We start from the raw sequence: 25,772 nt of genomic DNA, 5'->3' as shown, positions 1-25,772 counted from the left end.
TTAAACTTATTTTATTAAAAATATATACCATTCAATGATAAGATTGTTCAAACATTAGATTTTAAAAATTATACTATAAAAAAGATGGAAGAGCTAGTCTATGTACAAACTGTTTATTATCACTGTGATAATTCACCTCGGAACTCCTTGGATGTTATCTTAGTTTTCATACAGGAACACCCATTTCCTTGCATCGAAAATTGAAAATGTAAATGACAAACATCAAAAGCAGGTAGATTAAATAAGCTTGTGTTTTGTTTTTCAGTGATAGTGCTAAGGAATCAGTTTCCCAAATGAATCGTTTTCTAAGATTTTGACAGAATCGCATTGTTTTCAGAGTACACATGGTGATAATTTAAGGTCAACATCATGCCAAGAGGAGGTGCTCCACTCGTTACGGGTGTGTCGCCCAAGGAGGGTCCCCCGGGGACAAGGATAACAATCAGGGGAGAGAACCTTGGAAAAGACCCGAAAGACTTGAACGGTAGATAGCATACATATTTACGTCTTTTTCATGTCTAACTTTATACAAAATTCGAAACAAGTCAGTCAGATTATGTTGCCAACGTGAACAACATTCTAACATTTTGATACAACAACGTACGGTAGTCCTTGTGTTTGAAAAAAATGTTTGTTGACTACTATCTGGTATGTCATATGCATTATATGAAATTTCTTAAACAACTAAACTAAATGCATCCAATTTATACTCTGTCCCAAGATATCCTGGATTCACATTTGGCTTAATTGCTTGATATTTATAAATACCTCAGGGTTCAAACGATGTTAATTCAAAAGTATGAAAAATTTCCAAATATAAACATTCCCCATTATAAATCTCCGTAAGAAATATGTTTTTGTTCCTGTGAATTTTTCCGAGTGAAAGATTATAATGTGTCAATGAAATTATCTTGGAAAATATCCCTTTCAACTATTTCAATTGCACTTCTTTCACAGGTATGTGTATTTTTATTAAAAATCGTCCAAATGTGATGCATAAATATCTTGGGACAGACTATAACTACCGGTAATTGATCTGATTTGTACAGAAAAAAATATTTTTTGACATTTGAGGTTGAATCAGAATCCTCCATAAATTGTCAAATATTGTAGGTTTGCTGATTTGTGGAGTGGATTGCCTGCTTACAGCGGAATGGAAGTCCTCAAGTAAAATCATCGCTCGCAGTGGTCCTGGGAAAGGGAAGGGCGATGTGACGGTTATAACAAAGTCAGGAGGCGTGGGGAGCTGTACTGTGGGGTTTAAAGGATACCATGTACAGATTGGTAAAAACTAATTTAGTATAAATGTCTTCAACTCATTCTGTGTAAATCTTAATTCTTACTCCAGAGAATGTTACAAATGATGGATAACAATGAAAATTTCAATTGGATATGATAAGCTTAAAGCTGCTTGGTCCGATTTTTTCGTTATTACAGTATCAAAATTTTGTTCATACAAATCATTTATTTTAGAAAGTTATGGACTTTCTCCTATTTACACCAGCAGAATCCATCTCCTTTCAAAGTTAGAAATATTCAAAGTAAATAAAAATAATTTCTCTTTGGGCAAACGAAAAAACAAACCAAAATGCATCACGGGAATGTTTAGAAAAGGAAACCGTATGGTTTCGTCCCCCGAATGATTGGGGTTATTCAACCAGTCCTGCATCGACTGTAAAGAAAGCAGACTTTAGATATATTGGTGAACAAAACGAACACATGTTTATTTGAATTTGTCTGATCATTTGTCTTAACCTTTCGACCTTTATTTAGAGCGAAGTCAAATTCGTAATACAACCATACCCGTCTCGTCGTCAGGGGTAAAATTTAACATGAGGCGAAATAACGCGGTACCTTTTAATGTCGTTTGTTTTGTTAGCAAATTTTGTACGTATTTTTCGTCATTGAAATTTGGCTTAATTGACTGGGAAAACTACTGCAAAGTCTATTATTATACATATACTAAGCACAGCCATCGTTTAAAAGCGTGCATAAAATTTGATATAAAATCGGACCAAGCAGCTTTAAAATGTGATTCTTTGAGAAGATGCAAAGGACTATATATGGTTTGAGCCTAAAATGGCCCCCTTAAATGAACATTGTCATTTTACTGTAATTCTTGGTTTTATTTGTACAAATATACATTTGGAGTTTTTTCATAATTTTCATTTTGATTTTAGTGCCCACAATTTAAAAATATGACATCATAAAGTTTACCTTTTCCCGCCATCTTCGAATTTTAAGCATAAAACGGCTTGTTTTGAAGCAGTTTTTTTTAAAGGAAACATTGAGCGACTGCTTGAACAAACAAAATATTTTCACCAAAGATGTATCTCTCCAGTACTTATAAGTGACAAAAAGTCCGTTCTTGTTCAAAGAGTCGCTCTATATTTCCCATTCGAAAGAAGATAAGAAAAATGTCAATTTTTGACTGATTTTGATTGAATTATGAAAATAGCGTCACTTCTGACGTCATATACTGCCACTGAGTGCATATAAATCAAATAAATAGGTGAACAACATATTTTATATCAACTCTTTTATAAAATAACACAACAAATTAATGTACCTGAATCACTTTAATAATAGCGAATTATGGGGGCCAAATTTGACTAATATCATATATAGCTCTTTGATCAGATTCTAATAAAGAATACTATTACAAGTAATTCACAATAATTCACAATAGAAGGAGAGGGTGTTAACCAAGTGTATTGATACATGTATAAGAAGGTTACAAAGATTGACTTTTTATCCTCCAGGCCCCCTTCAGGAATCAGCCATTTGGATTGATGAGTCACAGACTGTTAATGTTCGCCGCCTTCACACACAGCTTCCGATGTTTTCCAAAGACGATGATGATCCTCTGGGAATATCAGATGAAGGCATTCAGTATGTACATGTGATGTTATTATAAACTGTATCTTAGAAAATCTTAGAAAACCAATACCATTATCAAGAATGAAATTTTTTTTAAAAGAATACCAAATATGAATTGAAATAACATGGTTTGACTTGATGGTTTACTTCCAAGAATTACCATACAGGATACCGAAGCTTCCAATGAAATAAAAACTTACGAGGATAGGTAATGGCCAGCGCAGATTTCAGCCTCCAGAGTTACTTTTCTGACATTGTTGCATGATGAAGAATATAGTTTTCAGTATGCTGTTCTGTAGACAAATAATTTTTCTCCAGATCAGAAAGAATATTAAGCATGAACTGTTTCATAAGAGTGTAGTTTTGGACCATTTTTATTCAGCATGTATTGATTCTTGTGAAAATCAATAGGAATAATAACCCTCTGCCAATTAATGTGTATGGAAAAAAATATTTTTAAAATCTGAATGATATATTCTAGCATCTTTTGTTTTTCTTTTAATTTGAGTTCTCTCATTGTTTTAAAACAATGAACATGGTGAATGACCATTTATTTGTTATCTTAAGCTTAAACATAAGTTTTTGATGATTTTGAATTTTAGGGGCTGAGTTGTTTGTTGTTATTGTGTGATACAAATAGTTTGTTATTTGAATAATACATTCTTGAATGGTAATTAAGCTCCAAAAGACTATTTTAAGATGTTGGATTTCTCTTATATAAAAAAAAAAACCACAAATAGAACATACATCACTTGCAATGGTAGATATCATTTGACTCCATTTTCTATAAAAATGAATTTTCCCATCTTTTAATTCTGTATAAAAGTATATTCTTAAATTTTTAGTGCCAAATACAAAGAAGAAGAGCTGTTGGAACTCTTTCCTGAAGGTTAGAAAATCAACACATCATTATAAAATATAAACCCTGTTGGAACAGCAGCAATCAACTGTCTGTTATATACATGTAATGCATATAGCTATATAGCACTGTTTATATGTACCTTAGTACATTTACATTGTATATTGGGGTTTCTCAGGGAGTGTGATCACAATATCTTACTTTTTTGACAGGTTCTGGGAACTTGTCGCTGGAGAATTTTTCGGCGGCCTGGTATCTTCTGGAGAACCACCACAGTACAAGGTAGTCACCTCACTCTCTGGGATACACAACTCTTCTCCTCCTTACAAGTATACATTTTGATCTTAGATTTTGTAATTTACATGTACATGTGTTTATCATTGTGTGTTGTATTTAGTTTTGATGACCTGAGGGCAGGCCTGGCCTTCATGAAGCGTAGGGCTTCCCACAGATCAGAGGGACCAATCACCTTTGTCAAATCCAACCTCTCCTCCACCCTTGACTGTTTGGAAAGTTTAGATGGTATGTCAAACTAGTTTTGTCTATCCTTAAAGTTCCTTATTACATTGTTCTTGTTGAGATTTTGAAGTATACCAATAATTTTTATCAAATAATTTGACCAATACTCTTTGTTTTTGCAGCAATGTATCAACAATTTTGCATTGATGATCTGAAAGGGGATGCAGTAAATTCCTATGCTGTGTTGTTGATGCGTAAGTAGTGAATACCTGTATATACATGTATGTACCATAATCAAGGAACTAAACCATTATATGAAACTAAATGTATAATGCCTCCCAAAAGCAAAAAAAAAATCACTAATGATGATGTGTTTAATCTTCAGAGGCAAAGTCCTGTGCTGATGGACTGTTCCAGGAAGTGTTGGGAAGGAAGGACAAGGCAGACTCTACAAGGAACGCTCTAAGTGTCCTACAGAGATTCAAATTCCTCTTCTATCTCCCCCTGAATATTGACAGAAATATCAAAAGGGTAAGTTGATGATTGAACAAGCTCAGGTATAGCAGTGTGTCTCAAGGCACACAATCTGATTGGACAAGGTTCAGTCAAAACATTACCTTGAAACTTTTCTGGAGTTAATGCCTATGATAAGCTTTTATGTACCAGTATTTCACTATAAAGAAGATGGGTGGATAAGGCGTGTGAAATGCCCATACACGGTCGGACAAGCTGCTGAAAAATTAAAATATCAATAAATCTCATATATTTTTAAAAAATCATTTAAAACAATATACATTTAACATATCATTGATTTTTAACCTATAAACATGTTCAATACTTGGAATATGTTGACTCAAACAGGCGTGTACGTATCAAAACCTGCAAATACTGTCATTTTCTAGAACTTTAAGGCATTTTCTTTCATAGAGTGGGTCTGTGCTCCATATTTTTCTCATAGTCTAAATAAGGTCTATTGGAAAACAAACCGATTTCAATCAACAAAAACGTGGAGAGATGACCCACTATACATTAAAAATATTATTTTGTATCCCAACAATTGAACGTTTTGAAAAAATAATACAAGTCCGTAAACTCGTGGTCAAAGTCATACATACTATTTAAATAGCCTACTTTGTTATGACTGAAATGGCTCAGTGGTTAGAGTACCCGACATAAGCTAACCTTAAGTATCTAGGGTTTTTATGTTATGGGTTCGATACCGCAAAAATTTCTGGCAATATTTTTTTTCTTATCTTTTGTGAGATATATTAAAAACTGAATAAAGTTAGAAATTGTGCTTTTGCAAACTTGTATTATAATATATTAGAATAGATTTAATTGGGAAAAAATAAATCCAAAGTTGTATTTCACTATTAAACCGAATGGGCATATGCGCCATCTTATTCCCCCATCTTCTTTGAATGTTAGGTACAAAATATGGTACATTTTATTACAGGGAGATTACAGTTTGGTTATAAATGACTACGTCAGAGCGCGTTCATTATTTGCCAATACACAAGTTCAAGTGTTTAAAAAAGGTGAGTTGCAGTTCCTGTGTCAATTGTATTTATGAAATTAAAATTATATTATATACATAGTTTAAATATAGTAGAAATTGAGCAAGAAACATACATCTGTCATCTTCTTTCTACAGCTGAGGGCACTATGTTATTTGTAAAGAATTACCTTTATCAGAAACATTCTACAATCTTTATTTTAAAAGAATGATTTTGATAAATATTTGATAAATGTTATCTTTTCTCTACCTGCAGTGTATAATGATGTAGAGGGCAGAATTAACGCATTCCGAACCATGCTTCAGACAAAGTTACTAGAGTTACCCACCCCTTTAGAGGAACAAAAGAAGTTAATCAGGTCAGGACTATATTTAATCATTAGTCTTATGTTCTTAGCACAAACTCGGTGTCACTTTTGGAAGTCATCACAGCTACCTATTGTTCCAGTTTAGTTAGCATTAATAATACCTGGGAAGGATACCTGGGAGAATTTTGAGAGGCTATGTGTTAACTTTCAGGTACCTGATAAGTCTGGGATGTGAGGGGGACCCAGCCTGGCAGTGTCTGGTCAACCAGCAGAAATGGCTGGTGGGGCTACTGACCAAGTGTAAGGATAGCCACATACAGGAGGGTGAGTCCTGGATCTCATTCAATCTCAAGACAGCAATTTCTGTACCTCATTCATAGTCAGGATAATATCTCAATCAATTTCAGGTGCTTTCTGTTATCTCAGTCAATTGCAGGCACTTCTTTTGTATCATTCAATCTCAGTAAGTAACTTTTGAATCTCAGTCAATCTCAGGGCAATGCTGTCTGTATATCACACAATCTCTGGGCAGTTCTTCATGTATCTCATTGAATGTTAGGGCAGATTAACCTGTATCTGATTTCATCTCACGGTTGTTTCTCATTCTAAATCAAGAATTGAAATTAATTTAAATAAAAAAGAAATATATATATATGTTTTTTTGCCTACTGTTCAATAATGTTTAATTTTATATTTTCTATACATGTATTAATGTCATTAAAAGAATGTGTTTTATATTGATTAGAGATAGATGGATAATTGAGAGGTAATTTTCTAAGCTTGGTCCTCAAAGTACCAACTTGTTCTCTTTAAAATTTTATAATGCATTTTATTGATATTTTTATGTGATTAATTTTAGAAGCAAACAGCCTAGCTGAGGGAGACACTAACATTGTCAAAAGCCCAGTAGCTCTCACACAAGGTGGAGTATTCAGATGAAAATATTTTTAGCAATTGGCTACTGTATGCAGGGTTTTTTTCGCCCTTCAACACATGCAAACAATTTCGTCCTGTCTTTAATTCACACAGATATGTTAGTGATTAAGAAGAAATGATTTGAGACATTGGTATCCGCCCAGTTTTAAATTCGCCTTCCGACAACGAAGGCATAAGGGCCAAAAATAAAACTGGGTTGAATGTTTCCCTGTATACAGTACATGTATTGGAATAAGTTTGAATGTCTTTGGGTATGATTGATTGTGGTTTGTGTTGTCCAATGAAAGAGTGATCAATATTGTGAACCCTTGCTTTGTAGGAAGAGGAAGAGACACCAACGCCAGTGCTAAAACATCTTCAGAGCAAGCAGGTCTGTGCTACCGTGTTGTTTTACATGTGCCAGTAACATGTTAACAGTATAAATAGGGCCCTCTCTGGGTTTACATACCGCTGTATAAGCAAAAACTGTCTTAAGAATATCTGATCAATAACCTCAATTAACTACTGAACATCCCTCCCCAGACTCTCAGTTACCACAGTTGACTGCACACATATTTAAATATATAAACCTGTATGTACACATAGTTCACTGTAGAATTGTTTCTTAGGCTGGAAATCAGGAACTCCTCAGAAGATTGTGTTTGTGGAGGAACTGACGAACCTAATGCTGGACAATATTCCAGACTTCTGGAAGCTGGGGCAGGCTTACTTCTCCGGCTCCCTCTTCATCAACACAAAGGAGGTAAGATTTAAATGAGATGATTTCATGTTCTTTGTTACATGATGTGACTACAGCTTGTGAATGAGATTCCTATTATTTGTCTTGTAGACATCAGATAAACATTACAAAGTAGACACCAGTAAACACAGCCAGTTCAAGGTATGTGATATTTAGTAGCTACTGTTAGTGTGGAAATGTTAGTGTGAGGAAAGTTTGGCTTATGAATTTACATTCATGCTAATTCACAATTATTGACATTTTGCATTTGTTAATTCTTTATTTCTGTAAAAGCATCTCCAATGCAAATATCTTTTTATACACAATGTAGAAATTGCAAATTTGTTCCCAACAAAAACATCCAGGTTTACAGAATACATTTTGCAATTATATTTAATTACCAGTACATCTTCAAGTAAATAGATAAGTTATATTTTTTTATTTGTTAAACTTTGTTGTTTTTATTTATTCAGCAAATGGTCACAGATTTAATCAGCTTGTTTTCCAATCTGGTCAGAGCTGCCTTTCTGCCGGAGTCTCTGGAGAACATCGCTAAGGAGATGCGGGATTCCTTCGGGAAGTGGCCCTGTCCATGCAGTGATATTCCGGGAGGCTGGCTCCCCTCCAGCGTCCGATATATCAGGTCTCCCAGTACACACTATTCCAATGAATGTCCTACAACTGGGCATTAAACAATTTCATATGATATCGATGGTTAATATGCAAATTTTATGAGTAAATTCTGAAGATATGTGGTATATATTTCGTAATTTTGCGATAACTAAATTTTTTGTCATCCACTTTCATGTTGCAAAAAATACAATGAACCAAGCGCAAATATCATTTCTGGTATTGTTTTAGGTAATGTTATATTTTTTTTTAATTGTAAAAAATGGCGAAAGCAATTAAAAAAGTTTACATATATACGGTACCGCATTTATTACAATTTTGAGACGTGAAAAAATCTGAATATATGGTACATTAGAGAGGCTCCGAGAGTGGGTTTATTGACTGGCTTTACAAGACTTGTTTATATTAAACAGGTTTTGTGTGAACTCGCTGTCTTTCTTGGACCTTCCTGGGGATTCCCCTTTAATTCTCCAGGATCTGGCTCTGGACATCCGAACAAACTGCATGTTTACACTGCTCAAGCAGGCTATTGCAGGTGTGTTGGAAATTAAGTAATTTTTTTTGAGTGACTCAGGTGACCTATTGCAATTGGTTTTGGTCTGTCATTGTGCGTCATGTGTGAAAGATTGAACATTTTTAACTTCTTCTTGAAAACTACAAGGCCAATTCTTTTTAAAATTTTGGGGTAAGAGGAACATACATTTCATGACTCTTGCCGCACAGGGAAATTTGGGAAGGGCCAAAATGATCAAAATTTGACCATATTTAAAAAATCTTCCTCTTTACTTTCTGCCATTTGAAAGAAAAACTGAATTAAAGTTATGTAGACCAAGGAACTCTCCACCAAAATTATAAATTTCATATCCCACAGGGTAGGGCTTTTGATTCTATACTGAATATTAAGAAAGATGAAAAAGCCCTCTACCAAGATTAAATTTCATGTCCCGAAGGTAGAGTTTCTTACTACAGAGAATCTGCTGGATACTTGTACATAATTTGTTACAGTCACTGTCATTTGCTTATTATGTATCAATTATAGAGACAGGCATTTAACCCATTTTATTTTCTCTTTTTAAAGATGTGAAACAACTGCACCTAAAAGAAACTTGGACAGTGGATACAGATGATGAATCAGGGGGAACAACTCAACTTGTAAGAGACTTCAATCAATTTTATTGCAAAATTTTGATATTCAAAGGGACAAAACCAGTCTATGCTTATTTCTATGACCTGTTCTTTGATAGCCTGCTTTGTTTGAGAACATTGTCAATGAGGCAATACAACATCTCCATGAAGTGGTCGTTCAAAACAAAGCTGGAGAGCCAGAGGTAAGTGTTTATATTAGATTCTGATTATATTATATTAGATTATAAACATGACTTTTGTACCACTGTTCTTATACATGTACTGATTTGATATTTACATGTTATTAAGGCACACTTTAGCCAACATAATTTTTGCATGCTTAAATATTTTTGATGGATGAATTGATGATAAAAAAAAAGTGAAAAATTATTCATTACCATGGTACAAAAAATATACAGTAAATGAATACTTGAACAATTGCATCTTTTAAAAAATGCTTTATTGGTGAGACTGATTTTAAATGTTTTTCTACAATAAGGTGTTTTTCTTTTTAGATTTTTGCCCAGCGAACCATACAGAAAGACGCTACCGCCCTGTGCACCCAGCTTCTACAGGCCTTCTCCCCCTGTCTCCACAAACTCGCTTTTGATCCTCCTGAAGTCACATCCAAAAAGTAAGAACTGTTCTGTTATATCCCAGATTTTTATAAAATATGTGTGTCAACTGGGATTCTTGCTTTTGAAATTGAATTTTTGAATATAAGCATACTATTTAGCTGGACAATTTGTTTATTTCTTATACACCAACATACACAAAACAAACTAAGAGTATTTGTTTTGCAGAAATAAGGGAGGAAAGAGAGTTATTTCCCCTGAGGACTCTTCAGCACCTCCACCTGATGAAGGAGTTCCACCATTTGTAAGCCACATCCACATTACTATTACAAGAATGGAAAGAATACAAATATACAAATTCTTCTATGATCCATCCCAACAAATGAAGAAAGATTTATCCTTGTTGTGAAAACCTTTTTTGGACAATGTTTTGTTATTAAGAAATTTATCTAGTTTTAAAGAGCCATTTTTTAAGGCCATTACCAGTAACTATTTAATGTTGACCTAGAGTGAAAGCAAACCTATTGGACTGAGAAGGCAAAACTGTTGGATTACAAAACTGTTGCATTACAAAATGTTCAATTTTTGTCTACTGCAATGTAAAAACAACTTCTGTATAAATGTATGTACCTGGTCAATATTTACTCCATTTGAAAAAAAAGCTTATCTTGAATTTTGTAGAAAAGTCAGCTTTTCTAATGGAAAAGTTGTTTAATCAGAGAAAAAAAACTATAAAGTTATTATCATTATGATTTATTTGATTGCAGGACAAACGCTTAATAATCATACTGAGCAACTGTAACCACACAATGGTCCGAGTTATCCCCCGCCTTGTCGAAAACCTCAATAAACATGGCTACGTAGAAATGGAAAAAGCTCTGAGGGTACGTGATGACAACTCCTACAGTTTTCACTTTTTTGACTAAAGTAGAGGGTGGAGGTGATAAATTGTAAACAAGGTGTTAGGTCTACAATCAAATACTATTGCTATTGCTTATCATGGTGGTTAAAGAATTATTATGAATATGATACGGTATTCAGTGTACAATGATTACTTGATTTAGTTTCTCAGTGAAATGTACTAGTTACAAATATCACAAAAATACCAGGGGCAAAAAAAAATCATATAGCAGATTTTAACTGCAGTTGTTAAAATTTGAATCATTCATAGAATTAATATTACCGGTAACATTAAGAAACACAACATTGTGAGGGAACCGAATCTGATGACATTTTAGATTAAGCTTTTTGTCAGTTATAAAACTTTAAAGATTTTGACTTGAGCTAAAGCTGCTTTTTGATCCAGGGATAAGATACTATACTAAACACAGCTTATAGATACATGTATACTGGCACTCAAATACCAGTAATTAAAAGTTGAGTTTTAAACATCATGAATTCATAATTTTTGTTTACTAGAACTGATGGAAGATATTGAGCGTATACTTGCTTCCATGAAGTTTATAGCATACTAGATGAATTTCACACTCGTTATTCTGTGTTTAGACATTGCACTACATGATGAATTATTCTCTCTTTTTTGTTGTACATGCTTATTCCAACAACAAAATTCCTGACTCAGAATTTCTGTTGTGGCTTAATACCAATGAGCTTTGTTGGCTACTCTATTCAGGACTCTCGTATTTCAGAATGATAACGAAGAGAATTCAAATATTTCTCGCATCCGAAAGGCAGATCTGAAAGAAGGATATAAGGTTTCTAAATAAGTTTTCAGCATCCCTGCTTTCAATGTATAATATGTCTGTCTGTCTTTGATGTGAGTCATGTGACCAACTATTTGTCATTTCTTTACGTGATTTCCCCTCTGCCAACTTGCCTTTTTTCACCAGTTGACCCAGCTGCCACTGATTTTCAGCACTATACTTCCAGCTTTATTTTATTCATTTCATCCAACATGGTTTTGTCAATTTTTGATTTTTTAAGATAGTATTTATGTTAATGTGTTTAAATACATTTTCTGAGATTTGTTTTGCATGGATAAGTTTTGATTTCTTGTTTTTCTGTTTTCTATTTTTATGTGTATGTTTATAATGTTATTGAATATAGTGACTCCATATATACATGTATAAGTTGTGACATACAAATGTACCAGTAATACATGTAATTATGTCATATGTGTACTTTTATTGTAATCACCTGTATTTTCTTTCTCTGAATTATCCATGTATTAAATTATCCTGCATGAAGATAACACATTCCTCATTAACACAGTCATCTAAATTCAGGTTGCTAAGGATACTTATGAGGATCTAGATGATAGTTTGTTTGAGGCCTATGTGGAGGAAAAGTCCAATCCAATTGTAGGTGCCATAGAACAAAATGTCTACAAAGGAGGCTTTCAATGGAAGACCTGCAAAAAACCAACAGGTAAGCAAAAAAATTTTGAAAACAAGAATATTTGAAATATCTTGTGATATTGCTGAGAAATTAAGAATTTTTTTCATGAATGTGAGGAAAACTGCCTTTACACATCAAATTTGCAAAATTGGTTCTATTCCTAAATCAAAGATGAGACTTTTTTATTTGTTGACAGGAGTAAGAAACTACATTAAAGACATGATCATGAAGATCATCGAGGTCCATGCTGAGGTATTTGCTGTATCCCCAGTGTTCGTTACCAGGGTTACACAGAAGGTGATTGAGGCAGTATCTGAGGAGCTGACCAGGCTGATACAGTGTGTCACAGAACATGGGCCCTACAGTCCCATACAGGTAAAAATTGTAAACTCTTCTTAGCCAAAGACTCAAAGTATTAATTCTGTGGCTTTTTGTGCAGTGTGTGTATACTTTTTGGAAATATGTACCATATCTTAAGATACCCTTGGCCAAGTTTTGGCAATATTGTCAGATTTCCTTGGCCCACTACTTTTATACATTAACTAAAAGTAGAGATTTGGCCCTTAAACAAAGGGAGCCACAGTAATAAGGAAAATATAAACACGAGTACAGGTAGTGGTTGTTTAAAGAGACAGTACTGCTGAAAACATATGTGTGAATAACTTCAGATTTACCTATTGTATCGTTAGGAAATAAGAAATAACATTGATTGTAATAGTTGAAATACATAGAAATCCCCTTCACATAATTAATGTAATAATGAGCTTCTGGAAATTTAAGGGTCGTACAAACCGGAATAATCTTATATCGTTTATTTGTACCACGTGGACTTTGATTGACAGTGATTGACACATGCTGAAAACTACAAGATCTTCGTCCAATTACGGTCATATGGTTATACGAGGTTAAAGGGACTCATCCTTACTTACTCGATAATTTGTAAATAGTTTACCAATTTCGGTTCATTTTAAAATGCACAGACATAAATATGCCAAATAACACCTCAAGGGGTCTCATTTACAAAAATGAATTTAGGTTGTAGCAACTCCTATGATAAACACAAAAAATACATGCTTACAAAATGATAATTTTGATTATTCAAAAAACTTTGAACAATTATTACCTGGGAGAAGTAGAAAATAAATATTTTTATCAACAAACATGTCCAAGAGAATCTTCGCAAGCCCTGCATGTGTTTTGTTTACAGTAAATACACATGCATAATACCGTAGTATTGAAGGCTGAACCCAGTATCCCGTTGTGATGTAAATATGTGATAGCTAGGTTATATGTACCTGGTAATTATTAATTTTAATGAAATAATTAGATTTATTTCATGGAGAACTTCGTAATTTTCTGAAAGTTTATACATTCATGAGATCGGAAATTTTTTTCAGGTTTGTTTTTCATAAGATGCGCTGTACTGTCTCTTTAATTAAAACTCACAAGACTTTACATTTGTCGTAGCATAGATGGAAAATTAAAGTACCCGAGGGCAAAGGGCTTAATCTAACAGACAGTATGGAGTAAAGGCCAGCTCATACTGGTACCTGTTCTTCCCAGTTGAAAACCTGGCCTCCAAATAACACAGATTTGCTCTCTTATCCTTCATTTTTTTTCTTTATCAGGCTCGCTTGGAACTTCTGGCTCTACAAGAAACGGTCAATATGTACCTGACTCCACATGCAAGGTAATCCTGCCAAGTTTCTTTAAAGAAGTACATATGTACTAGTATTCAGATTTTGTTTACCCATTTTTCAGTCACATTCGTCCCCCTTTAGTCCATAATTTATCTCTTAAAAGTTGCTTTTTAGCTCACCGAGACGAAGTCGGGGGGAGCTTATGCTATACCCTCGGCGTCAGCGTCCGGACCTGGTTAAAGTTTTTGTTGCAGGTCCTGTATCTAAGCTATTACTTGTCCTATCTTCACCAAACTTGCATAGATGATGCATCTGGACCTACTTGTGGACTTGAGAGACTTGGATGCTGAATCTGGGTCCTAAATTTCAGATGCTGAAGGAGGTAAAGGTTTTTGGAGCAGGTTAAAGTTTTTGTTGCAGGTGCCCTTTGATAGCAATATCTAAGTTACTCCTGGTCCTAACTTCACCAAACTTGCATGGTTGGTGTGTCTTATGATACTGATCCACCAGACAGGCTTGAGTGCTGAATCTGAGCTATAGGTTTCGGATGCTGGAGAAGGTTAAGGTTTTTAGAGCAGGTTAAAGTTTTTGTTGCAGGTGCCCTTTGATAGCAATATCTAAGTTACTGCTGGTTTGTACTTCACCAAACTTGCATGGATGGTGTGTCTTATGATACTGATGCACCAGACAGGCTTGAATGCTGAATCTGAGCTACAGGTTTCGGATGCTGGAGGTGATTAAGGTTTTAAGAGCTGATTAAAGTTTTTGTTGCAGGTGCCTTCTGATGATAATATCTTATTTACTACTGGTCCTTACTTCACCAAACTTGTATGGTTGGTGCGTCTTATGATACTGATGCACCTGAAAGGCTTGAATGCTGAATCTGAGCCATAGGTTTCGGATGCTGGAGGAGGTTAAGGTTTTTGGAGCTGGTTAAAGTTTTTTGAGCAGGTGCCCTCTAATGATTACATCTTAGCTACTCCTGGTCCAAACTTCATCAAACTTGTGTGGATGGTGCGTCTTATTATACTGATGCACCTGAACGGCTTGAATGCTAGGTTTCGGATGCTGGAGGAGGTTAAGGTTTTAAGAGCTGGTTAAAGTTTTTGAAACAGGTGCCCTCTGATGATGATATCTTAGTTATTACTTGTCCTAACTTCACCAGATGGTGCGTTTTATGATATTGATGCACCTGACAGGCTTGAATGCTGAGTCTGAGCCATAGGTTTCGGATGCTGGATAAGGTTAAGATTTTTTAACAGGTCACATGTTACATAGATAATAGTACTATTTCAAACTTGCATAGTTGATTAAACTGTAATATGAATGAACAGCAGAGGAAGCTTCAGATGCAGAGCTTGATCTCCATTATCAAGGATGCAAAAAAATATAACTTATTTATTACAGCTCCTAACTTCACCAAACTTGAATGGATGGTGTGTCTTACGATACAGATGCACATGATAGGCATGGATGCTGAATCTGAGCCATAGGTTGCGGATGCTGGAGGAAGTTAAGGTTTTAATTGGTGGTGCCCTCTGATGATGATATTTTAGTTATTACTGGTCCTAACTTCACCAAACTTGCATGGGTGATACTGATGCACCTGACAGGCTTGAATGCTGAATCTGAGCCATAGGTTACGGATGCTGGATGAGGTTTAGTTTTTTGGAACAGGTCACATGTTTAATAGATGATAGCTTGCAAAGTTGATTTAACTATATTATAAATGAAACGCAGAGGTTGCTTCAGATGCAGAGCCTGATCTCCATTATCAAGGATGCTAAAGAAATCTCCTACCTCACTTAAACCTGCTTGATAGAAAGATGTGGTTGTTGTTAAATGATATAACATGATTCCTATGATAAAGTATTGTATGATATGAAACACTATTGTTTAATATGATATAATATAATATCATATGTTATATTGTAAAAAGTTACATGATACGATATGATATTGTATCAATTTTTTTGATATTTTATGATATGATATTGTATCATGATATTGCTCTGTATAGTATTGTATATAATGAAAAAATATCATATAATATTATATTGTATCTATAATATTGTATCATATGATATGATATAATATGATATTGGTTCCTGTAATATACAATTATATCACATGAAATTGTATTATATGATATTGTAATATTATATATTATCGTATCATACGATATTGTATAATATGATATTGGTTTATATTATATATTATTGTATCATATGACACAATATGTATAATATGATATTGTATTATATAATATTTTACTTTATCACATGATATTGTATCATTTGATATGATACAATGTTGTATCAAATAATATTGTATCATATGATACAATATCATATTATGTATCAAATATTATACAATATCATACAATACAATATCATACTATATTATGCAATATAATATCATATGTTTCAATGTTATGAGTATTATGTAATATGATATTGTATCATATAGTACAAAATTGTATTATATATAATGATGTTGTATTATGTGATCAAATACAATAAGGTTTAACACAATACAATGTCATTTCATATTTACATTATCATCTTTGTTTATTACATTATTTTATTGTATTATATGATATATATTGTAAGTATGATTGGATGCAATATTTAATTTTACATTATTATATTCACCAACATATGAACATATGATTATCATATAATTTTTTAACAGATGATATATGATTTTGTGTCAAAACAGAATCCATGAATATCCAAGATCATAAAGTATGATTTTTATATAATATGATAAAGGTGGTCTCATAAAGGTGATGTCTCATAAGGGTGATGCCTCGTCTCGGTGAGCTTTGTAGTCTGTGATTACCTATGTTTTCAACCTGAGCATAGCACTTTATGATTATAAAAATGTCCTACTTCTGACTGTGATCATGTGAAATCAGTTAAATCTTATAATATTTTTAATGGGAAACTGTTTTCTAAAATTAACCTATGGTCATTTTCTTTTATATCATAAATGTCTATGTAGCAGTTTTACATGATCACTGGTACAGTTGTTGTCCTAATATAGTAACAGTTTATTCTTAAGAGTGCAGATATAGTCAGTGTTTTGTGATACAGCCACTGTGACTTGTCTATTGTTGTAACAATGATCTGTGGGAGTGCTGATACAATCAGTGATTTGTTTTCTAGCTCCTGTTACAAGGATGCCCTAGATGACCTCCCAGTGCTGAAGCCGGAGCACAAAAAGTGAGTAGAACACCAGGGGTTACCTCCCTTAGTTAATGCTAGAGAGCAGATGTCTCCAATACTCTGTGCAGTTAACAGTATCAAAAAAGAAAATTGATGGGTAAATGATAATATATGCTCAGGTTGTTGAGTTTGGTACATTTTCGTCTGTCGGTCAGGAGAGGACAAAAAAGAAAAGTGGTTCTGCTGAATTTTTCCTCCTCTTCCATTTTTCTATCTATAAGTACATGTACATAACTAAAGTCAAATTAAGTTTGTTCATATGTTAATTACAAAAATTTGTACAAACGTTAATCAGAAAATGATGAAGATTGATATTATCTAAGCATATTATTATCCTTATAAAGTAATTCCACCAACAGATATTGAATGATTATGCTAAATATTGTTCAAATGTTGGGATGATAAAACATTGTCAAACTTTTAATCTATGCATATTAGTACAAATGGAACGGGCTACAGACAGAGGGTACCATAAATACAGAGTGTAAAAGCACTGTTTATACCAGGATATTTTTATCAGCCCTACACTGTCCTCTTGAATCTGCAGTCATAACATTGTCCACATTCCTCCCTTGTTTTAAAAATATTTTGAAAAATTATCAACATGTACATTTGTATTAATTTCATCTGTCAAATGTATAACCAAAAAAAAACCCAGAGTTGGAATGTTTATAATGATAACTATAATGAGAATCCCTTGGTGAATACGTATTAATATTTTGATCCGTAGAACAACATGTGGCTGCCCTGACCTTGACACCAGGAATAAAAACAACATTAATTAGGGCGCAGCAGCAAAATAATTAGAGGAAGTAAATGAATTCTGATGAGCCAGTGTCACATGATCTCTGATTAAGGCACATTCGATCTGACTGCAGCAGAAACCAGATTTAGCTCCTTCAGAGCTGTTATAAAAAACAAACCCTAGTCAGCTAGTCCATTATTCAGAGTTGTTGAAGGCCTTGTCCAGAGCTGCCGATTGATCTGTTCAGTAAAGTTATTTTGTCACCAATGTCGGTTAATTACATAAGAGGAATTTTTAGCGACATGCTGATGCAACCATTTATAGAAGACATAGACATGTTATACATACACAGGAAATTGATGCTCTGCAGCAGTCACATTGCTCTATTATTCTTCTGAGTCATCTATTGATCAAATATTAGGCTTTTCAAAATTAATTCTACTTTTAATATCACCTTCAAAATACAAACCAACCCGGGGGGGGGGGGGGGGGGGGGGGGGGGGGATGGGGGGGTGTATTGAAGTAAAATCTTGACTGATAGAAAATTCAACTTAATGATATTTATCTAATTAAGTAAATTAAGAAAAAAGTGTACCGGTATTTGTATGTGAATCAAAAAAACTAAATATCTGAGTACAGGTGGGCTGTGTTTAGTCAGTAATAAATTACCGGTAAAGAGGTATCAGAGATGTTATCTTTAAAAGCGCACCAAATGTGTTTTATGCATATTAAATGCATTTTATAGCTGCTCAAAGAAAAACAAACCAGAAAGGAAAAGTTAGGTAAAAGGGATTTTTGATTTTTAAGAGATTTTCCTTAATCTATACATGCACAATATCAAACTTAGAATTGACTTTGGATAGCCTTTTGAACAATTTGACAGATGTTACACTTTGTATATTTGATACTGGACATAAGCTCACCTGATTTAACTTTTAAATCAAAGTTATTGATATAGCATATTTGATTGAGCAATTAAAGTGTTTATAAAGATTATAATACCCCACTGAATTTGTTCTCTTTTCTCTGCTATTTAGACATTATTGTTGATGATAACATGGCTGTGTTATTTGACTTCTGAGGTACAACAATTTTGATAAAACATGTTCAAGTACTGTATAAGGCTTGCAGTAAAAAAATTTAAATTTAGCTTATAATTTTCACAGTGAGTGTGTATTACAAATTTGCATGAATGCTTTGGAATTTGGAACAAACTTTGATCGGAAAATCACCAGTATTGAGTTGGATAGTGCTGAACTGCTGATACAAACAATTTTTTAAATCATTTTTATGACATGAAAAAATGTTTAATATTAGGTATTTTTTCCCTCATCCTTTTTACCACAATTTTTTATCCAAAAGAGGGGGGGGGGTCTGACAGATAACTTTGTTTACCAGGTGAGGACTGGAGGCATATTTTTGGTTTATTCACCATGGAAGGAATTGTAATAAGTTTGAATTTTTTAGAAGAAGTCCAGGAGACATGTTAACAAAAATTCTCTGTTTTTGTGAATAAATCCCTGACACCCCCCCCCCTTATCAAAATTAGATAATTGGAGGTGAGTATTGCCACCTCTTTTTTTCATGGAAAGGAGACAAATCATAATTGCTTCCCCTCAGTTTTTAGTCTTCAGGTGCATAGATTTAAATAATGATTATAAAACTGTCACCTCAAAAGTTATAAATCATTTTTTTTACAGCAAAAAGCATTATGGCAATTATAAAGTATGTAAAAACAACATTTACATGTAAGACCGAATTCCATATTTTATAAATTAATACGTTGTTTTGTAAGAGGAGTAACTATGAAAAGAATTTGGGTGTGTGCTGCATATGCAATTGCTGCTCTAATTGCAATTGGGGTTACCTTAAAACAAATATTAATGCCTTAAAGAGTATGTTTGGTGATATTTCTAGGGGTCACATATCTGACACTATTGTTAAATGATGGGGTCAGAGGTCAAGGTAAGTTTCACCTATGTCAAGGTTTGTTTGACGATCGAAACACCAATGAGAACAGAGATGCACGAACAATCTAAAGGATTGTCTTTTATACAAAACTGGAATAGGAGATGAATAAACATGTACTATACGAATACCTGTATGTTCATCTTCACACCTTTTTTTTTTTAAATAATTGGAACTTCATGTATTTACAATACAACACTTTGTTGACAGTTAAAATAGTTCTGTGCCTGTTATACATCAACGCAAGCCACAGGTTTTTATTGTCCATTCTATTTCTACTTTGTGTGTTTTGTGGAAATTTGGACATAAAACCTGTGGCTTGCAAATATACCTGTTCTAAGGAACTGTAGAACAAATGATCTGGGGTTTTGCCACCTATTTTAGACTCAAAGAAGTCTAAGTAATGTAATTATTTTCATTATTATTACATGTATATGCTGATGGGCTGTACTGCCCGAAGTACTAACATATTTCTAATTTAATATATCACACAGAATATTTATATGCTTTAGCCTGTCCCAAGGTTGAGCAATGTAAATGATACCATATCATAACATTAGCATACTCAATCATTTCATGAGATCAGAACAGCAGCACAGAGATATTAGTTAGTCTAAGGAGCTCTAATAAATTTATAAAATAATTCCATATTTATTTAGTCCAGTATACTATATACATAATATAAATTTCTTAAGTGTTTATATTGTATTCAAAACTAATTTTTTCATGCAGATGACCTATCATGTTTGAAAAGAGAGTCCTTCGGAATAACAAGTTGTACATATAATCAGTTAATATATCATATATATACATTGACAGCTAGCATAGAAAAAATAATTACATGTACTTCTGATATTTTGTTCTGTCAACATCTGTCATCTTGCACAACCACAAATTTGTTACCGGGGCATATATACACACACTAAGAAGTAAATTACTTTGCAAAAACTTGTTGAAATCAAATCTTTACCTTTAATAGGTAGGATATGTTTAAAGTATTAACAATGAACAAATTTTGACAGAATTATACATTATGAATTCATTGAATATAAACTAATTAATTATGCAGAAATCCTTGCACCCTATTAAAATTTTACATCAAAACAACACATAATTTGGGCTGGAGTTCATCAGCCTTTTCCAATGTTTGTTTTCCTCAAGGCCATCTGTAGGAGGTTTGATAAATCTGATAAAAATAAAAGCCGTTAAAAAAAGGCTCGTATATTGTTGCATGTCTCATCCCACATTGGGTTCATAACCTCCTTCAGAGGCAAATTTTCAAATTATGAAAAGCAATTAAGAATGGGGAGAAATGAACTTTGAAAAAAGCCAAATGACCATGATGAAAAAAAAAATCGGTCTAAATTTTTTTCAACCTCATAGGCGTCGGAAGCAAATTGAAAGTGGGGGGGCTAGACTAATCCTCAGAAATATTGAGAAAAAAGTTATTCCCAAAATCATGGAAATCCTAATCCGTGGGGGGGGGGGGGGGGGGGGGGTATACTATACTTCCAAAAAAAAAATTTACTTACCCAAATTTTTTTTCTCCAAAATCATGAAATTCCTAATCCGTGGGGGGGGGGGGGGGGGGGGGGGGGGGGGGGGCTAGTATGCTTCTGAATCTAACCTCTCAATCTTTCAAGGTAAATTTAGGAACAATAGTCTCTCCTGCTAGAAAAAGTGGGGGGGCTGAACCCTCTATCATGCTATGTTTATAATGGTTAGGTATAACTTTGCAAAAAAAGTGGGGGGGCTAAGCCCCCCCTAGCCCCCCCGGTTCCGACGCCTATGAACCTGGATTCATTATCACACCATATCTATTAGTTTTTGCCTATGGATAAGATAAAGTAACCAGACCTTTTAACATTGGTAACGTTGACAAGCTAAAATCTCTCCTGAGAAAAATTGAACTATATATCATGTTGCCTTAGTGTCTGCAATATGTAATCACATTCATAACAAGGGGTCCATGGACCACATAGTTCACCTACATAACAGTTTAACAGTAACCCCTGTGTTATATATATATATATATATATATATATATATATATATATATATATATATATATATATATATATATATATATATATATTACATGGCATCGAGGGCAACATACCAGAATATTTGCCCCGAGGTGGCAGGAAAGCCCTGGAGTGTTATGTCGCCCGATGCGATGTTATCACTTTTGTCGTATTTGCCGAATTTTTTTCATCAATTAAACCATCGAGTTCATCTGAATTTAGATGCTTAGCAACTGGCTCATTGAATTTTGAACCCGACGTAATGAATATGCAGAATTCTTGCGCCCGATGCCGAAGGCAGAGGGCGACATAACACTCCAGGGTTTTCCTGTCACCTAGGGACAAATATTCTGGTATTGTCGCCCGAGAAGACATGTAATATATGTTATATAACATTTTTAAACAAATCAAACTCGGGTTATCAACATATATTTATGCCCCTTGGACTTAGAAAAATTTGAATTATTTACAGTTTCCGTTCATTTTTAGCTCACCTGAACCGAAGGTTCAAGTGAGCTTTTCTGATCACCCGTTGTCCGTCGTCCGTCCGTCCGTCCGTCCGTCCGTCCGTCTGTCCGTCCGTCTGTAAACTTTTCACATTTTCAACTTCTTCTCAAAAACCACTGGGCCAAATTTAACCAAATTTGGTACAAAGCATCCTTATGGAAAGGGGGTTATAAATTGTTAAAATAAAGGGCACAGCCCTTTTCAAAAGGGAGATAATTGCGAAACAGTAAGTTTAGGGTGCATGTCTTTAAAAATCTTCTTCTCAAGAACCACGGCACCAGAAATGCCAATATTTACACAAAAGCTTGTATATATAGTGAAGATTCTAAATTGTAAAAATCGTGACCCTCGGACCAAAACTGGGGCCCCAGGCGGGGTTCAAAGTTTAACATAGAAATACAAAGGAAAATGTTTAAAAAATCTTCTTCTCAAGAACCACTGCACCAGAAATGCCAATATTTACACAAAAGCTTTTATGTATAGTGAAGATTCTAAATTGTAAAAATGGTGACCCTCGGATAAAACGGGGGCCCCAGGCGGGGTTCAAAGTTTAACATAGAACAACATATGGAAAATGTTTAAAAAATGTTCTTCTCAAGAACCACTGCACCAGAAATGCCAATATTTACCCAAAAACTTGTATATATAGTGAAAATTCTAAATTGTAAAAATCGTGACCCTCGGACCAAAACTGGGGCCCCAGGCGGGGTTCAAAGTTTAACATAGAAATACCTTAGGAAAATGTTTAAAAATCTTTTTCTCAAGAACCACTGCACCAGAAATGCCAATATTTACACAAAAGCTTGTATATAAAGTGAAGATTTTAAATTGTAGAAATCGTGCCCCTCGGACCAAGACTGGGGCCCCAGGCGGGGTTCAAAGTTTAACATAGAAATACCTTAGGAAAATGTTTAAAAAATCTTCTTCTCAAGAACCACTGCACCAGAAATGCCAATATTTACACAAAAGCTTGTATGTATAATGAAGATTCTAAATTGTAGAAATCGTGACCCTCGGACCAAGACTGGGGCCCCAGGCGGGGTTCAAAGTTTAACATAGAACTACATATGAAAAATGTTTAAAAATTTTCTTCTCAAGAACCACTTCACCAAAAATGCCAATACATACACAAAAGGTTGTATACATAGTGAAGATTGTAAAAATCGTGACCCCCGAACAAAAAGTGGGGCCCCAGTAGGGGTTTAGATTTTAACATATGTAGGAAAATGTTTTAAAATCTTCTTCTCAAGAACTATAGTGCAACTGTTTGGGATATTACTATGCATACATGTACATCCTTAAATAATGTAGATTCAAAAAATTGTAACTCCCGGACAATTGATGGGCACCAAGAGGGGTTCAAAATTTAAACATTTTAAAAAACATAAAGGAAAAGTTTAAAAATTTTCTTCTGAAGAACTACAATGTTTTAGTTTGTGGAATTTCTATGCATGCATCCTTCGCTTATGTAGATTCCTAATTGGTAAAATCGTGACCCCCGGACCAATACTGGGGCCCCAAGATGGGGTCAAAGTTTATTAAAGAAATATAAAGGTAACATGTTAAAAAATCTTCTTCTCGAGAACTACAATGCTTCAATTTGTGAGATTACTATCATGCATACAACCTTGGATAATGAAGGTTCGACAGTTTTAAAATAGTGACCCCTGGACTAATACTAGAGACCCAAGATGGGTTTAAAGTTAAATGTAGAAGTACCGGTATATATGGAAAATGTTTAAAAATCTTCTTTTCGAGAACTACAATGCATCAATTTGTCAGATAACTACGTCAGCACCCTCAAATAGTGTAGATTCGAAATTATAAAAGCCGTGATCTCAATCTAATACTGGGGCCCCAAGAGGTGTTCAAAGTTTAGCATAGAAATATAGAGGGAAAATGTTTTTCTAGGGAACTATAATGCTTCAGCTTGTGAGATAACTAGGCAAGCATCCTTAAATAATGTAGATTCCAAATAATTAAAACTTTAGCACTGGACGAATACTGTGGCCCCAAGAGGGGTTCAAAGTTTAACATAGAAAGATATATTGAAAATGTTTTTAAAAAGTTTTTCTCGAGAACTATAATGCTACAGTTTGTGAGATTACTATGCAAGGATCCTAAAATTGTGTAAACTCTAATGTAGTGGAACCAAGAGTTATCTTTCTTGTGTTCTGTACAGTCTGAGAGTTATTCCTCTTGAAGTGGAACTCTGCTATGTTCAGTTTTTCAGGTTATGTACGTGCGGTCCCACCGCAGTGCTTCACATTTTCATTACTATGTTACTATTTATGTTGTTCAAGCCAACCATAAACCTCGGACCATAACTGGGTCCCCAGAAAGGGGTTCAATGTTTAAAATAGAAAAAGCATATGCTACGAAATGTAATGTTACAAGGAACTGCTGTTCAGGTGAGCAATGTGGCCCATGGGCCTCTTGTTTTTTTTTTTTGGCAGAGGTTGCACATTCTGAAATGAAATTCAATACATAGATTTATCATAAAAATTTCAATATTTTGCAGTTTCTGTTCATTTTCTTCACAGAGGTCTTCAAGGAGGGGGGGGGGGGGCATAAGTGTTTCACAAACATCTCTTGTTCACATATATAATAGAAAGGAAATCTTTGAGAAAAAGTCTCAAATTAGAATTAGTTACAGACAAACAGACAGACAAAAAATCTGACAACAAGTGACCAGAAAAGCTCCCTCAAGCTCATAACTCAGGTGAGCTAAAAACCTTATAATCGCTCTAAGAATATGTGTTGAATTCACATGGTACTGATCAATGCCAAGTTCAACACAAGAGAATAAATTCATTGCAAAAAAAATTTTCCTTTCAGACTGCAGGAAGAGCTGCTGAATAAATTCAAATCTCAGATGAAGTTCCAGCTGATGTGTTTCTATGGCGACAATATTTTGAGATCTTCAAGTGAGGCATAGTAGCATTCAGCAGACTTAAAATGATTATAATGTCACTTGATAGAGGTCGAAGGATGGAAATTCATGATGTGAAAGTGTCATATGACCTGCTATTGTGCAATACATTTTGTTTTGTTATTGAAATGTCCTTTTTTGTCTTTGCATCAAATATTAAAACTCAAAATGAATTGGTATAGTTTTTCCTTTTTTTAAATGCAAAGCCTCATCAAACAACAGAAGGACAAAATTTGAATAGCAAAAATAGAATCTGTCCATGGCAACTCAAATATTATGGGAATGTTGAAGATTAAGTAGAGAATTTATTTAAGATGTGGTTTTAAGTTAAGAAGTCATTTTCTCTATATGTGTAAGCTTGT

At 34.1% G+C, this 25,772-nt stretch overlaps 1 protein-coding gene across 5 annotated transcripts; it reads left to right on the top strand.

The window, feature by feature from the left end:
- The first annotated feature begins 136 nt into the window (after positions 1-136).
- On the top strand, positions 137-25,583 carry LOC128187273 (exocyst complex component 2-like). 5 transcript variants are annotated; one of them, XM_052857586.1, is made up of 30 exons: positions 137-232; positions 338-484; positions 1,114-1,284; positions 2,763-2,892; positions 3,035-3,088; positions 3,726-3,769; positions 3,952-4,021; positions 4,137-4,261; positions 4,381-4,452; positions 4,584-4,729; positions 5,655-5,736; positions 5,971-6,073; positions 6,234-6,346; positions 6,882-6,944; positions 7,278-7,328; positions 7,567-7,700; positions 7,788-7,838; positions 8,150-8,319; positions 8,720-8,841; positions 9,385-9,458; positions 9,551-9,634; positions 9,947-10,065; positions 10,235-10,310; positions 10,774-10,890; positions 11,656-11,721; positions 12,253-12,394; positions 12,561-12,739; positions 13,993-14,054; positions 17,175-17,231; positions 25,317-25,583. In XM_052857586.1, the coding sequence occupies exons 2-30, from the start codon at positions 370-372 to the stop codon at positions 25,414-25,416; spliced, it is 2,892 nt and encodes a 963-aa protein (XP_052713546.1). In that variant the 5' UTR covers positions 137-232; positions 338-369; the 3' UTR covers positions 25,417-25,583. The 5 variants fall into 5 exon arrangements, with proteins under 5 accessions (XP_052713546.1, XP_052713548.1, XP_052713550.1 ...); XM_052857587.1 differs by having other exon boundaries at positions 138-232; positions 361-484; XM_052857588.1 differs by lacking the exon at positions 3,035-3,088.
- Positions 25,584-25,772: the final 189 nt, after the last annotated feature.

The sequence above is a fragment of the Crassostrea angulata genome, chromosome 6, assembly GCF_025612915.1.
Source record: "Crassostrea angulata isolate pt1a10 chromosome 6, ASM2561291v2, whole genome shotgun sequence".
Lineage (NCBI taxonomy): Eukaryota > Metazoa > Mollusca > Bivalvia > Ostreida > Ostreidae > Magallana > Magallana angulata.
Note: the sequence above shows the minus strand (reverse complement) of the source record. Positions and strands in the feature narration are given on the sequence as shown.

Bases quoted from the DNA above. Each gene is read 5' to 3' on its own strand.
- LOC128187273 (XM_052857586.1), top strand. From the start codon at position 370: ATGCCAAGAGGAGGTGCTCCACTCGTTACGGGTGTGTCGCCCAAGGAG. The intron at 6,945-7,277 runs GTGGAGTATTCA...CTTGCTTTGTAG, and splicing joins CCCAGTAGCTCTCACACAAG to GAAGAGGAAGAGACACCAAC. The intron at 12,740-13,992 runs GTAAAAATTGTA...TTTCTTTATCAG, and splicing joins GGCCCTACAGTCCCATACAG to GCTCGCTTGGAACTTCTGGC.